General features: G+C 38.3%; 1 protein-coding gene across 1 annotated transcript; it reads right to left on the minus strand.

Annotated features, from left to right (window-relative positions):
* Positions 1–220: 220 nt before the first annotated feature.
* On the minus strand, positions 221–15,734 carry LOC127516795 (hydroperoxide isomerase ALOXE3-like). Its single transcript, XM_051901666.1, has 16 exons — positions 15,663–15,734; positions 15,507–15,574; positions 15,237–15,382; positions 13,783–13,987; positions 12,881–12,962; positions 12,639–12,761; positions 10,025–10,128; positions 9,757–9,926; positions 9,502–9,645; positions 7,709–7,912; positions 7,023–7,109; positions 6,521–6,690; positions 6,019–6,140; positions 5,551–5,651; positions 1,976–2,146; positions 221–1,686 (listed from the first exon to the last, which is right to left on the minus strand). The coding sequence occupies exons 3-16, from the start codon at positions 15,378–15,380 to the stop codon at positions 1,507–1,509; spliced, it is 2,007 nt and encodes a 668-aa protein (XP_051757626.1). The 5' UTR covers positions 15,381–15,382; positions 15,507–15,574; positions 15,663–15,734; the 3' UTR covers positions 221–1,506.
* Positions 15,735–16,100: the final 366 nt, after the last annotated feature.

A 16,100-nucleotide genomic window follows, 5' to 3' on the forward strand; every position in this document is an offset into this window, starting at 1 on the left:
TTATGAATTTCTAAAATAACCTAACTTCATCAACATAAGGGCAGATCCCTTGAGCGAGGCTGATAGCACTTTGAGCAGACCCACGAGTGATCAAGAATATTCCAATATACAAATACGCTTTCCTTCGACACCTCGATCCTCGTTTTCTTTGCTTGCACACTTCCCTCGCATCGGGGGTGGCGCTGAGACGCAAGGATAAGAAGCGAGGAGGCACAAATAATATATTTATTTATTTTTTTGTTTTATTAAATGCTTTAAAGAAAAAAAAAAAAAGTAACACCAACAGTCTTTTAGTCCAGATTAAGTGCCAAGTCCTTAAACACAGCCACAGTTCTCATAGTTTTCAGGTTTTTAGAAAATTCAATAGAGTCAAAATACATTTTCAGGCACAAATAAGAAATGAGAAGCACCCTTGGTGTTCCGTGATGTCACCACACCACACAAAGATCGATTTGTCATGTCTGTCGACTCTTCAACTTCAAACCAATCAGCGCCAAGCACCGCCCACTGTCTGTTGATTGGCATTTGTGAAATGTCCTCTATTATTATGAAAAAAATCTTTGGGAAAATCGTGCTTTGGAAATGCATGATTCGTCAAACAGGCGTCATTCGTAAATGCAGCATATTATTATGAAAAACGGCTTTTTGAAAAAGAACATTTAATAATGAAAAAATAGATTTTTAAACAACAAAAGTGTGTGTGGAAGAGGTAATTGTGAAATATAGTAAACAATAAATAAGTGTTTTCAATGTAATTTTACAAAATAAATAGATACATTTTATTTAATTATTGAATTAATAATTAATTAATTAGTTAATTATGAAATCAATTAATTAATTATGAAATCAATTAATTAATTATTTAGTTATTTCAGAATAAACTGGTACATTTAATTGTTTTATTGAATTCATTAATTATTTCATTTTGAGTAATTTGGTCCTCCATAATTATACACATTTGTGTCCTCATAATTAAAACAAGCACACACAGAGAGAGAGAGAGAGAGAGAGAGAGAGAGAGAGAGAGAGAGAGAGAGAGAAAGAGAGAGAAGTGCTTGCTTATTACAAAAAATGACTTGGTCTAGAAACCAGCAAACAACAAATATTGCATCATACTGTATTTTGCACTGTAACACAAAGGCACAAGCGGCAAAGATGGGATTGTTTTAGTTTTCCACACTAGTGTGTAATATATGACAGAGTTTACAGTAACCATGTGAATAGTTGTGTTTGAGCTTGAAAAAAATATATACATTTTTATACAATGGATTGTATTGATTTATTTCACTAGATGGCAGCACAGTTGTAAAAATTTGTATCTCAAAACCCACAACTTGAAGAAAAAAAAAAAAAAAAAAAAAAAAATGCAAACCGTGACTTTCACATTATTTTCCCTGAAAGGCAATATCCATGATCTCACCGAGTTATTTTTGCTTTGGTCTTTACTTTTATTGACAAAGCTATTAATAGAAAGACAAACATATTAAGAAGGACTACTGTATCCTTTCACATGGCTACACTGTTGTCCACATTTTTGGGGTTCAGATAGACGTAGGGAAGCTCCAACTTCTTGTTCCGCTCCTCGATGAGATCTGACAACTCCCTCAGATCCTTTTGAAAATCTTTAATGACCTTGCAGGGGATGTCTTCATCATACAGGTTTTCAGGGAAATGTCCCAGAGGGTACTACAGACAGGGTAACAAGATTGTAATCGTAAATAACATGTTGATAATAAACATGTTTATACGTATAACAGCAGACTAATATTCTGAAAGTACCCACTGCAACACTATGCTTACAGTGTGCTAAATGTCCTTTATAATGTAACAGTCAGGTAATGCAAAGCAGAGGAATGGAAGCAGCGCAAGTAAGCCATTGTCATCCAGAGTAATATGATGGCATACACAAGACTTTTTTCACAGCAAAATTGAATTGCAGTCTTTGAACATGTGCCCTGATGATGTATAAACTCACATGGTCTGTAGAAACCTTGCTCAGCAGTCTCAGGACAGCCATCCCGTTCACCGTCGTGCTCACATCAGGAAGGGTCTCCAGGATCATGTTCTCAGTGGTCTGGCCTTTCACCTCGGGAGGGGGCATTCTGAGGGCAGTGGGGTTGTTAGGCATCCAGCCGCCAAATTCAAACTGGGGGGAAAGAATTGGCGAAAAATGTGACATAAGCCAAATATTCAGAAAGAATAAGAGCACATCATCACTTAGGCCATGAAAAGTGGATATAGACAGGTTTTTCTTGTCGTTGTGGAATACTTGCTCTAGAGCAGGGCTCGTCAACTGGTGGCCCGCTGGGCAAATCCGACCCGCCAATCATGTTCATCCGGCCCGCGGTACCCCAATCTCCCTCCTCCTCTTTTTCTGGTGGTGCAGCTAAATTTGGTTAGATACGTGGCCGCAATGGCGCCTGCAGCTGTACGGCTATATACGCACCATTCATGCATGCTCCTCCGACTGACCTGAGAAACGTTTTCCGTGCGAATATTTCCGCAGTTATGTGTGTCCCGTATTTCTGTTGACTGAACCAGCGATATCTATCATTCGTGAATTAATCATTCTTTTGTCTCGATTCTTTCTTTTCCGTGAATTGGCCAAACGCGCTTGCATAATGATCTGAAACGATTTGGATTCGTTCAGACCGCTCTGTCACTGAATCATCTGAAGTTGTTTCTCGGTCAGTAACAACAAATACAGAACAAATAGTCTAAAATCACCACCCTTACAAACATTGCCTTGAATGAACTGTAGTAAATTACCATGGTGTCACAAGGTAAGCTTGGTGACAGACTAGAAATTACATGGACTTGATACATATGCACACATAATTACTTGATTATGCTGGCATTTACCATCTTTTAAATCATTATGGTGTTGTGTAATTGTTTTGCCTGTTTCAAATGAGTATGATACTATGTTGTTGCTGTTGTTTTTTTTGGCCAACATTTTGTTCAATTAGTTATTCTTTTTAAAGAATGTCACAACACAGTTTAATTTCAGTTAGAATTACCTTTTATTTCTGGTGTGAATTTCCCCCAAACCTTTTGTTTTGGCTGTTGGGCTTCCAGTCTAATGCTGCACCATCAAACAGACCATGTGGATCAAACTGGTTTTTATAGCATCAGCATGCCCCTAATTGGACTGAACCATTGGTAGTTTTGTCTGGGGGAAGGGGGAATAGCAGCTGAATGATTTTTTACTTTTCTTTTCCTTTTTCCTTTTTATGTGGTATGTTTAAGTATCCATGACTGACCTACACTGATTGTTATTTGTGTATATGTGTAATTTGTTTTGTTTTTTTGTTGTTTTTTTTTTTGTTTTTTTACTTTTGTGTTTAATGTATTGTATGTATGTATGTATGAACTGTTTGTTCATTTGGTACAGTTTGAAGAGGGAGCTAGCCCTTATAAATAAGGAGCTATAGAGCTCATCAGGTCAGTCTTGTTTGTTGAAAGCCAAAGGAGAGACCCTGTTGCAAATTGGACCAAAGTATTTGGTAGTGATGGGCAGATCGAGGCTTCTTGAAACACTGAAGCAGTTGAAGCAAATGTGTGGTAATGTGTCGAGGCTTCGAAACAATCTGACACCTGTCTCCACGGTGACCCCCTAGTGGTCAGAACAGTGCAAATGCAACAAAACTCAGGCCAAACATGCATTAAAAACACCCTTTACAAATGTATTGCAAAAGTTTCATTGAAAGTAAAATGTATCAAATGCAATTTACTAATCATCTAATAAAATTAAATATAGAGTGTCTGTATAATAGCCTATGTGTTCTTTTAGCAATTTTCAGGGCTTGTTTCTCTGTTCCATGGCTCAGGCAAATAAGAGATTAGTAACTACCATTATTCATTTTAATTATTCTAATGTCTAATTAAAACATCTACAAATGTATAAAACTGATCAGAGATCAGGTAAAACCATAGGGTAAAGCCCATAGACACTTGTTCAATAGTTCTCAGTGAATCTGCATGATTCATGGGTTCACTTTATCATCGCCCTTTTACCGGTGAACCATTGAAATTTCGAACTGTTTTGAAACATTTTGAAACAGTGATGATGTAATGAAGCCTCGTTTACTGAAATCACGTGACTTTGGCAGTTTGATACACGCTCCGAATCACTGATTCGAAACAAAAAGATTCTGCTTCTTGAAGCAGTGTTTCGAAATCGGCCATCACTAGTATTTGGTGTAGCCTTTTTTTTTTTTTGCACATTGTTGTAGTTTTGTTTTGTACAGTTTTTGTTTGTTTTCCAGTATGTGACCTTGTAATTTTTCACCACCTCACGGTAATAAACCACCTTTTTGGGATCCACTAAACCTCTGACCAGCTTGATTGTAATTATCCCCTTTGACCACTGGGCCATCTCTTACACATGGTTTGTGGAAATGTGGAATATTTATATTGAAAACTATGTTATAGCCATTTATATTGCAATATATGTATTAGGTGGGTAGGGGAATATATAATTCATGTCTTTGTGAAGGTGTAGTTTTTACCTGCATTTAGGCATCTTTTATAGGCCTATATAGGCTAACATATCATAATATAATATAATATTATTTGACAGTGGTAGTGAGTAGCCATGTATGGTATTACCTGTGGTTACCAAGTTTCTGTTATATATTTTCCTTTAAGCCTAATAATAAATAAATTATTTTTTACCAATAAGACCCCCCCCCGGCCCACCTCAACTTTTGATTTGATTATCCGGCCCTCAAATGAAACTACTTGAATACCCCTGCTCTAGGGGGTTAAAGCATCAAGGTAATGTTAAAAACAGACAACAGTTAAAAGGCAGAGTCCGCAAATGTGTTTTGCGAAAGTTTGTTGATATTTGAAAGTTTGTTGATATTTGAGCTCAATAGCCAATCAACTGAAACCCCTCCCCTTCATGCTCCTGAAGCTTGATTGGCTGGCATTGTTTATGGCTCAGTCCAAACCACTATGTTGGTTTCCCATTCGAACTGGCCCCCTGACTGAGCCTGGTTTTTATTTTTTCCTCCATTTTCATCACCTGTTTGTCATCTAATGTCACCTGATGGAGTTTGGGTTCCTTGCCGCTGTCGCCTTTGGCTTGCTTAGTTGGGAACACTTGATATTCAACAATGTTTTGATCTGCCTGCATTGACACCATTGTATGTGAACAGAACTGAGCTGGACGATGACATCACTGTTTTCTCCAGTGCTGATATATAGATAAATAATTATTGATTTTTACAACAGAATGAATCAATACTGAATGTACTTAAGCTGGACAATGACACCATTTTCTTTAAGAGCTGCTGTGCAGCCAGAATTATTTACCAGTTATCTCTGTAAAGCTGCTTAGACATAATCTGCATTGTAAAAAGCGTTATATAAATAAAGGTGACTTGACTTGACAACAGCGGGTTTTTTAGCTCGGACACTAAACGGACAGCTAGAGGAATGTATGGAGCAATACACTGGATTTGAGAAAAAGTGTATGGGATTAGGATCACAAACTGCAGCTTTAATGGCTCTGTGTGACTGGAAGTGAATTGACTACTAACTGACCTGTCCATTGTTTACAGCAGCATGTTGAGCTGAGGCAGTGAAGATCACCATGGTGACAAACTTGACAAGCTCTGTCACAGTCTGAAAAGATGATGGTATTCCTGGGAAGAAGAATGAAAGGCTGTTTTGGTGAGGAACTCAGTTTAGGATGTTTATACGTGTACACACACACACACAGAGACACACAGAGACACACACACACACATTGAAATGGAGAGTTGCTGATACGGCAACAGTTCCTTTGGAAATGCAAACTCATTGGTCTAGCCAATTTCATTTCCTTTAATCGCTCCCTATTCTAGCTTATGCAGCTCTAAGCAATGTCTGAAACCTGTATTGTGAACACTTCTTGTGTCTATTTGCCTCTTCATGATAAATCGCTTGTTGTGTTCCTCACTTGTAAGTCGCATTGGATAAAAGCATCCGCTAAATGAATGAATGTAAAGGTAAATGTAAATGATAACAGACCTGAGTTGTCTCTTCCCAGGAAGCCATGGGTGAATATCTCACTGATCCAACGCTGAAGCTCTGTGTCCTTCTGCACGTGTGCATCACTTTGATAGTAGTGTGACAATATAGCCGCAACAAACCTGTAAGCAACCTCACAGTCAGATGTTTTCGGGGTTTACATATTTACAGCTTTACTTTTTTTTTTTTTTTATTAATTTGCTTTGCAATTATTTCTTAGGCTGAAATTTATTCAAAGTGACTTGCAACACAGTACATGTACAGGATGTGCTTACTGATTATTAAACCCATTAACCTGTATAATTGACACTGTATTTGTTGAAATATGAATCAGAAAGTAAATCAGGATGTATTAGTTCAGCCCTAAAAACTGAATGTATTATGTAACACACACACACACACACACACACACACACACACACACACACACACACACACACAGTTAGAGAGTAGAAAGCACAAAGCCCATTAAAAAAACACCAGGCTAAACCGGTAGTCATACTTCTTGATGATATTCCACAGTTTCATCCCATCATCTCTGTAGTAGTAGTGGGGAACATTCTCCAGGCCTCTCTCAGAGATGTTATCAGGAAGACAGAGGATGCTGTAGGTCAGGGAGGCAGTAGCACGCTTCAGCAACTTTACCAATGAGTCTCCACCTACTCCTGCAAACTAAGAGTAGAATCATTAATGGAGAGAAGACACATGACAAAGTTAGGTTAGAGGCTATAAACAAAGTTCTGGCACCACAAATCCCATAATAATTTCCCCCAAAGTTAAATAAACAATAATACATTTAGGAAAAGAGTAGGTTGTTCAAGTCGTCAGTCTTCACAGAAAACATTAAATAGCCTTTTTTTTTTTTTTTTTTTACCAATCTTACAAGATATGTCTGCAGGTAGATAGGATCATGAGGAGAAATTTGCTGAATTCAACAAAAAGTGTATTGGATTATAATTGAAGATTGAACCTTCAGTGACTGTTTAACAATGCAATACGCATACCTTGTTAATGGACCCATCCTTGGATATCAGGTCATTCCGTGCCATGATGTTGATCTGGAGCGTGTATCGCATATGAGGAAAGAGGAGCTACAAAAGGAAAAGTAAGTAAGAGATTTGCATTCATCGCCTTCACATTCTTTGAAGATAAAAATATATGAATGAACAATGAATTTAAATTTTTTGTGTGTGAGTGTTTGCGCTATTGCACGTGTGTGTGTGTGTGTGTGTGTGTGTGTGTGTGTGTGTGTGTGTACCCACAAGCCTTCTTTTGTAGGTGACTCCCTACATTCCATTCCTTCAAGTTATTTTTACATGAATTATGGAATTTGAAGAATGATTCCATTTTTTGAGAAAAGTTACAGGAAGATAAATGGGTTTGAGTAAGAGATCAGTGATCCCTCATGTACCTAATGTTCTGTGTAGTCTGTGCTCTCCAAAAGGCAAACAGTGCAGGGTAGGCTTTTTCACAAAGCAACATCTTTGAGGTAAAATAGACAACTGAGACCACAGGCTACAACTGCAAAAAGTCCCCTACTGTCAAATAGTATAAAAGTAACGTACATTATTTAACTCGCTATCTTTCTCTCTCTCTGTGGATGTGGCATGTCTGGAACATGCCCCTGTTTTCCTCAGAGCCCTCACTGTTAACACATGTCAAACCAACTCATGTGCGATAGATTTAATACCTTGTAGAGAGGGTGTGGAGAGGGAAGATTGCGCAACGTCGCCACGGTGAACACTTCTGCCAGCAGGTGACCTCTCAGCAGGTGAAAGTCGACCGCGTGAACGCCAAACTCTGCATTTCGGACAAAGATCTTGGCCAGTTTCCAGTCGGTCTTTGAATCCGTTGGGAGGAAGATGGGATTGTCTTTGCTGGGCTTTTGCTTTAACTGTGCAGATTAAATTTGAACATGCGTGAAAACTGTACAAACGGTTCCTGAGGGAATCTAGGTTATGATTTTTCTTTCTTTCAAGAAAATGACAAATGATTTCAATGGCCAATGATCTGTCATCATTACTCTAAGACAATGACATCTTTAAAAAAAAAAGGTTTATTTAATGTTTATTTATTCAGACAATTTTGCCTACTCATCATTTGTACATTATCTTTTCTTTGTTTTGTTTTTTAAAGAAAATTAGATTGTTTACCTCAACTTTCAAGATTTATTCATCTGTATTTAATTTAATAATGCCCCCCCGACATTTGGCGCCTAGGTCCCCCAGGTCCTCTTTCGGTCAAAGCACTTCGATGTCACCCTGTATGGGATATCCCTTCTTGTGCGTTTCCAAGCTGAAGCAAATTCTAATCCCACTACGGCTGCGTCAGTTTTAAAGCTGGTACATGCCTCTTTGGTTCTGCCTCTTTCATTTTTTCAATTTGTCCTAGACAGCTGAGCTGTTGAAAGCCTTTTCATTGCACTTAAGGATTCCCGGGTTAGAATACTTGAAGACTTTTAAGTCATCTCCAGCAGACTTCTGTCCCTGGCTCATGTACTGCTCACGCTTACCAGTAAAACCCCGCTCCAACATTGAATTTCTATGTACTGTACTATCCGTGTTTTAGCCTTTGTTGATGTTTTTAAGGCATGTGGGCATTTACCATTTTGTATAGATGGCCTCAGCACATTACAGTAGCCTATGAATAGCACTCTCTGCGTGTGGGTGTGATCACATTAATGATATTACCTGCAGCCAGGAAAAACTGTGCATCTCTTTAGTTTCAAACAAATTATATTGCAGGTGAATATTTGATTTAAATGTGAATTGTTTTATTTAAAAGTAATCATTTTAATATTTTTAACATCTAACCCTTCCTGACACTTCCAGGTGCAGATTAAGGGGGTGGAGGATTGTGTCGTATGTGGTCCTGATCAGGAAGCTTAGCCTTGCTTGTGGCATTTTCCACAGATCCGCCTTACTGATGGTACGGCCAAAGACACCTTCCCAAGTTGTCCATCCCCCTTGGTGTCCCTGAGACACAGCCTTGATGCTGTAGCGCTTGTTCTCCATCCTCACCACCTCTGACACCAACAGCTCCTTCCTCTCTTTCTGGCTTGGCTTTGACCAGAACAGCAGTTCTTGAAGAAGCTGGCACATATCGGGATTGTGCTTGTACTGTCATTCTCACTGAGGTGCTGTGCTAGAAATCTCCCATACAGGTTGATGTCAAAGTGCTTCAAAGGATCTCTCCGATCTCTGAGGGAGAACACAAGACGTCCCCTTCGTCTGCCTCAGTGCTCACGATTGTTGAAGTGCAGGAAAGAGGCAGAACCAGTGGCGTGTACCGGCTTTAAAGCCGACTGACGTGGCCGAGAGAATAAGCATGCTGCTATTACGCAGCAAGATTAGAATTGGCTTCAGCAGGGACATGCTCAAGGAGCGATATCTCATACAGGGTGACATTTCGTGTTCTCCCTCAGAGAACCAAGGTTTTATTCATAACCCATGTATTTCTGCACTTCAAATGCAAGATACTCACCTGAATGGCGATGGGCAGCATCATGCCATGAGGGTTACAGTACAGCAGGACCAGGGGAGCTGTGAGATACTGCTTCCTGCCATTGACTACATTTCCCACCAGTCCATCCAACATGTTATAGTCAGACAGGAAGACGTTCCCTTTCTGGGTGTGGGGGTAGATCACACCAAGTAATGAAGAAACACAGAAAATTAGACAAAACCAATGCAAACCAGACCCAGTAATTCCAAATCACGCCAGTAGCAAGTAGTGTACCTTCATCTCCTGCTCCAAGCTGCTCCCTTTTAGGGAGTCTTTGACCATGTCGTCTGTGACGAGGAAATTCGCGGGCAGCTTTGAGCAGCGCTGGATCATCATGGGATTGAGGCCATTCAGAAACTGGTAACCAAAGAACTTGTCCTCATCCCAGTGCTTCTGAACGTATTCTGCAAAGCATGCTATGTCAGACCATATGCTACAGTACAGACAGTACTTTATTTGCATTACAGTCATTTTGAACAGTTCATTTGTTTAAGATGAGTACCAAAGGTTTTCGCTCTGTTTTCACAAATAATTAGTTCCAGTTGGCTGATGCTTTCCCACGATTTTCTGCTGTCAGCTAATCCAGTTAGCTTCAGAGCAATTAACCTACACACACAGAATACACAGGTACAAACATTAATACTGGAACCAACCTTGATATACTACCTATGATCCATCCTAGCTTTAGTTGTGAGCATCTTTGTAGTTACTATTAGATATTATATTAATACTGTCTTCAATAAGACAAGGCTATTTTGCGAATGCCATCTACTTACATGAAAAATACACTGAATATACATGGATCATGTTTTTAAATCACCACAGTTAATTTTTAACTAAAGCCTACTTAAATTTAAATCTAGCTATAAATATTCAGCATTTCCACCATTGCAATCTATAACTAAAAACACACCATATTTAGGCTAACCTACAAACAAAAAACATTGATACAGTCCATTGTCCAAACAATAATGGTGAAATGGTTAAGCTTGCTGTCATGAGCCCACTACTTATGAACTCTCTAAATGCGTCTCTAGAGTTACCATTACATTGGGTTGCCTGATTTTAGCTGAGTATACATGGAGAATCCTTGAAAATTTATCACAGTTTTCTGGAATAAATTTTGAATAAAGCATACTCCAAAGTAATAGACTGACATTGCCTCTACGTCACCTATATAACTTATCTCTCCTGTGGTGCTTGGGTCCGTGGAACCCAGATGCAACAGAAATTTGTAAATCGTAGGTAAGAAAAGGCAAACATGGTAAAACAAAAAAACAAAAAACAAAACAAAAAAAAAACACAACAACAACAACAAAAAAAAAAACAGTTAATCCAATGAAAAACAGATGCCATGCAGTTTGTGAATCTACACCTTTTACGACACAGACAGTTATAAAAGTAATATATTATAAGCATGAGAATCTGTCTTCTCCCTCATTACCAATAACTGCGATCTGGAAGAGGCAGCCTATATGGCAAAGATTAACCATGAATAGGCCTACTGTCCACATTGCTTGTAATTGAAATTAGAGTCGACATCTGTTCAATTTTTATGGTTGTGATGTTCTAAAAACTCAATATTGGGTCCAGCAAACACTGAACTGTGTATGTAATGGCTTCCTCTGATCTATATCCACTTCCGAGTGGGAAAGTATCTTTGACACTACAACCTGTTTAAGCAAGAATTGATTTTTATTGTAACAAAAAAGTGAAAACTTAAAAACAAAACTGTGATTCCAAAGTAAGCAGTATAGAGTAGTGTAAGTCAAAAAACTGTGTCCCTTCTCACTGCCATTGCCACATCACTTCCTGTTTAAAATGGCTGCCTACAGGAAAATCCCAAAATGGGTGCAATTCATTCCCTTTAAAGTGGAAGTACAGAAATATGGTAACATACAGACAGTGAATAACAACATTAGTAACCGTGTGCAAAAGACTACTTCATAAAGAGTAACGATGTCAGAGCATGGTTCTGCTGCCCTAGTGGGGACTCTTATTATGAAAATATGTAGCGCGAACAGACGGAAGAGAACACTGTTCATTCAGCACGGAGCGAACGACAGATTGCATCATCCGCTGCTGACCATCGGGTTTGCTTCATTCATCAGTACTGAAGACGTGCATCAAAGTTATTATCACCCTCAGATTGGATGTATCTTGTGTTTATGTGCGTCCTATAAGAGTGAGTACTGTTAATTCTATTATGTTTGCTGATCTATGCTCATCATCAGTGATGACGCAGTTAATGTTAGACGCTGTATAATGTTACAAGACGATGTTAACTCATCAGTGCTAGTTCTAAATAACTCGGTCTACGATGTTCACAATTATAATGTTTATAATGTTGCAGTAAGGCATGTAGATGAATAATGATAGTAAACGTGATGGAAGGTGTTATTCGAATTATATAAAAGTAACAATGCAAGTCAGTACACTGTTATATCACATGTTTATGCATTATTACATTATTGTATGAGGGGAGCAGCCTATAGTTGTATGTGAATGATGATAATGTAATGATGTTGCTGACAGTTGGGTACTGCTGTGTGTTTTGCAGATAAACCACACACACACACACAACCTTACCATTCCATCCAAGTCTACATCAGCTGATATGTATCCAACCCATTTATGAGCAAACCCCACGCAGGATAACACAGGACTCTTCGACTGTACCTGAGGTTCTCCTATCTGAATGTGCTCAACCAGCTCACACATAGTATCATTCATATGAGTCCTTGCATGTTTATCTGTGGTCGTCCCAAGGCTCAAACTAAGCTAAAGAGATCCATTGCTTCTGGATGCTGCAAAGGAAGCCTCATTGCTAAGCCCTCCGAAGTCCACCACAGCCCTTCGACTTAAATGTCTACTTGTTAATGTGCATGTAAAGGCTGACTCCCCCTTCTGATGTTGATATCTGCATACCAGTGATAATAAACCAGTTCAAATTGATACTTCACTCTGTGGTGTTCTGACCGACACACCTAGTTAACTGCAATCCAGACTAGCCCTAACCGCTTTAAATAGCCCTTCGCTATAAACCGTATGGCTTCTACAGTGTGTAACAAAGAGATGAACACTAAAGGAGGGTTAAAAATGACTTGGTCACTTACTGCTTTCTAGAAGTGGAGTAAAACTCAGATTCCTTTGTGAAAGAGAATCGGACTTCAGCTGGCAGAGCAAAGACAGTGTCGCAATCGATAACCTGGGGTGTGCCCTCAGCATACACATGCCACCTGAAAGTGGAATATTCAAACGTATTTCAACAGAAGGAACTTAATTTCACTGAATTTATTTTAATATAACAGACACTTCACTGTCACACCCGACTTGTACTGGTGTCCTGCCCACAAACCTAAATAACTTTTGTTGCTCTTCTAGCTGCTTCGTCCTTAGACTTTGGGCTATTGGGTTGGTGTCCTGGAACACAAGTGAAGCTGAAATGCAAATGCCAACGTTAATTCAAAATCTAAATTTGTTTGTTTGGAAAAAAAAAAAAAAAAAAAAATGTAGGCTATATTTTGTATGTGTCATTACTTGATCATAGGACGATGACTTGTCATCCATGTATTTTTTTTATTATTTTTTTTTTAATCAGACACTTTAATTTTATTACAAATGTGCTTTATTTAAAAAAAAAAAAAAAAAGGCTAATGGTAGCATTAGCCTATAGTTAAGTCGCAGTCTTCTAAGATACATAAAAAAAGATGTCTTTGTAAAAAACACATATGATATGTATGAACACATATGTTTGTGTGTGCATAGCTTATAAAACTAGGCATGCTCAGTTGGTGGACCTGTCACAAAGCATTAAAAATATGCAGGAAGTAACAATAAAAATGTATAAACGCTGTGTTGTACAAATGGACTGGTTCATTAAAAAAAAAAAAATTCTCTGTGTGATATCTCAAACATCCCAGACATCACCCTCAATTATTTCTGCCATAATAGGAATGTGTCTATCTGGAGATGTCGATGTCATGTCTATCCATAACCACTAGAGTCAGACTAATAGTGGAGGAGTAAAGCAAACATTCTGCGTTTGATCCATATCTGTACAAACCTGCAACATGCTTACATTAATATTTGGAGCTATAATACTTTCTCTGTGTTAAGATCAAAATAAATGTGTTAAAGTGTGTGTGTGTGTGTGTGTGTGTGTGTCCACACAGTATATTTGCAAGACATCATCACTGAACTTTCAGGTATACTGGTAAATGAGATTTTTTTCCCATGACCTGAATTGAAAGTGCCTACCTTTAGCAGGTCTTAAAATGAGCTTTTCGTTACAGTCAAGCCAGCAATAGCACGGAAACAAAATCTTGTTGCCTTCTGGCGTGTTGACCAAGATCTTATCGCAGAACCACTGGTTGTAAAGAAGACCCATAAGCGGCTTGGAGAAGAGCTTGACAGATATAAGCTCTCCCAGCGATGCCTTACAGTCTATCTTAATTTCTCGCTCCTGCAGAGACATATTTATGAGGGCTTATAAGGGCCATTGTAGGTAAAAGAAATTCCAACAATAAACTCAGAATTCCCATGAAAAAACACAGATATTCTGAGATTACAAAATCACAAATTTGCACACAAAAAAAAAAAAAAAAAAAAAAAAAAAAATGAATATTCTGTGATTATAAAGTCCCAAATTTGTAAAACTGTAAACAGGGATCCCTCACGCACATGTTAGTGAGGACATGTAACTAGTATGGAACACTGAAACATTCCTGGCCAGTAAAATAACCACATCGCTTCACTTTGCATTCAACCTGAACCTGATCCACAGCCCGTGTCATGAAGGCATCATCCAGAGAGCACCCAGGGTCAAGGTTCACTGTGAACCAATTTCTCGATGGCTGAGCCAAGCTGTGAATGAAAGAAACAGCCTATAGCGTGCCCAATTAATCTATTGACACTGTCTTGCTTTGGATATTCATGAGAAGCTGCTCAGTCTGAGTGCAAAGTGAAGCGATGTGGCTATTTTACTGCCCAGACACATTTCAATGTTCCATACTAGTTGCACTTCCTCACTAATGTTTGCATACGGTGGCGTGGCAGTGGAGGTAGGCCACAGCCTCACAATGGCTACATTTACATGCGCCCAAATAATCCATTTGTAATCGGATTGGTAACTCAATTGAATTGAAAACGTTCATGTAAACACCTTAATCGATCCGATTGAGCTCGATCCAAATTAAATTTTGATCGGATTGGAAGGGGTGGTTTATTCCTTTTCTAATCCGATCCAACAGCAAAAAATGACTATGTAAACGCTTGAATCCGACTACTTCCTCAATCATATTCAGAAGTCTCTGGGGCATGAATTGGTGCATGTAAACATAGCCACTGTGAAGCAATGTGGTTCATTGACACTATTTTCCTTCACTATTTTTTTTCTTGCAAATTTGTGACTTTATAATCACAGAATATTCAAGTTTTTATATTTTGAGTTTTTTCCTCCAAATTTTACTCCTCCTGCTCCATATTATTATTATTATTATTTTATTATTATTATTATTATTTCAATACACCAGCGTACATTTGGGAAGATAATTTTAATGTAAATATAAAATGCAATTTTTTTTTTTTTTTTTTTTTAACACCATACAGCTTTTATACTCACTCTTTCAAATATCTTCCATTAAATGTAGCTTTCTGACTGATGGTTTTTGAACCAAAACTTCCGACTGTTGGTTTAATTGGGTTGCACTTACCGATCCTTGCAAAAACCCCTGAAGGCGATTTAGATTCTGTTCCTCACTCTCAGCCTCACTACCACGCAGCTGGATGTAGATAAGGCTAGTGGTACCTGCCAAGAGCCTCTTTCCTGTGTGCACCGTTACTGTGTAGATCACCATGGCTGTTCTTCAAAGTAATAGACAATGATTTTTAAGAAAAAATATAAACATGATGAAACCACCAAAGAATGTCACAAAGTCCAGAGAGGGAGAGAGAGAGAGAGAGAGAGAGAGAGTGATTCTCACCTGTAATTGTCAGAGAAGTCACAATGCTACTGCTGTAAGAAGTGTAAAATCTGCTGTTACTAGATTGACTGTAAAGAGAGAGCATTTCATGTCATGGAAATTACCACAAAAATTAAATACATTTTAATTGAACACTCCATAGCAAATTTTTATTACCAGGTTTTTGCCAAAACAAAGATCTTGTTCCTTTCAAAATGACCTGAACGAGAAGAGGCCAAGAGCAGAAGACTCCACGCATTTTATATCTTGTAATGTATGCGTTATCATCACTGTCATGACACCTGATCTAAAAACGAATACCTACCTTTGTCCAAATAAGGAAACATCATTAAACTTAAGTTTATGATTGGTTGCAATGTTTATTGACACTGATATTTAATCTCTGAATTGATCTCTGTTCATGTCTTGCAAAATCATGATATTGTAACGATGGAGCAACTTTGGTTTGTTGTTGACAGAGACATTATGCAAGCCCAAATTCTGAGGGGGGAGGCATTTTCACACATACCTTGTAGCAACTCATAATGTAATAACGGCACATAATGTAAAAACAGCACATAACGTAATAAATATTACATTATTATTGTAATACAA

Source organism: Ctenopharyngodon idella, chromosome 7 (assembly GCF_019924925.1).
Source record: "Ctenopharyngodon idella isolate HZGC_01 chromosome 7, HZGC01, whole genome shotgun sequence".
NCBI classification, from domain to species: Eukaryota; Metazoa; Chordata; class Actinopteri; order Cypriniformes; family Xenocyprididae; genus Ctenopharyngodon; species Ctenopharyngodon idella.

Excerpts from the sequence above, each read along its gene's own strand:
- LOC127516795 (XM_051901666.1), bottom strand. The coding sequence starts at position 15,380 with ATGGTGATCTACACAGTAACGGTGCACACAGGAAAGAGGCTCTTGGCA. Across the intron at positions 9,646-9,756 it reads GCTTGGAGCAGGAGATGAAG|AAAGGGAACGTCTTCCTGTC; the intron begins GTACACTACTTG and ends CCCCACACCCAG. Across the intron at positions 7,913-9,501 it reads TGCTGCCCATCGCCATTCAG|TTAAAGCAAAAGCCCAGCAA; the intron begins GTGAGTATCTTG and ends TAATCTGCACAG.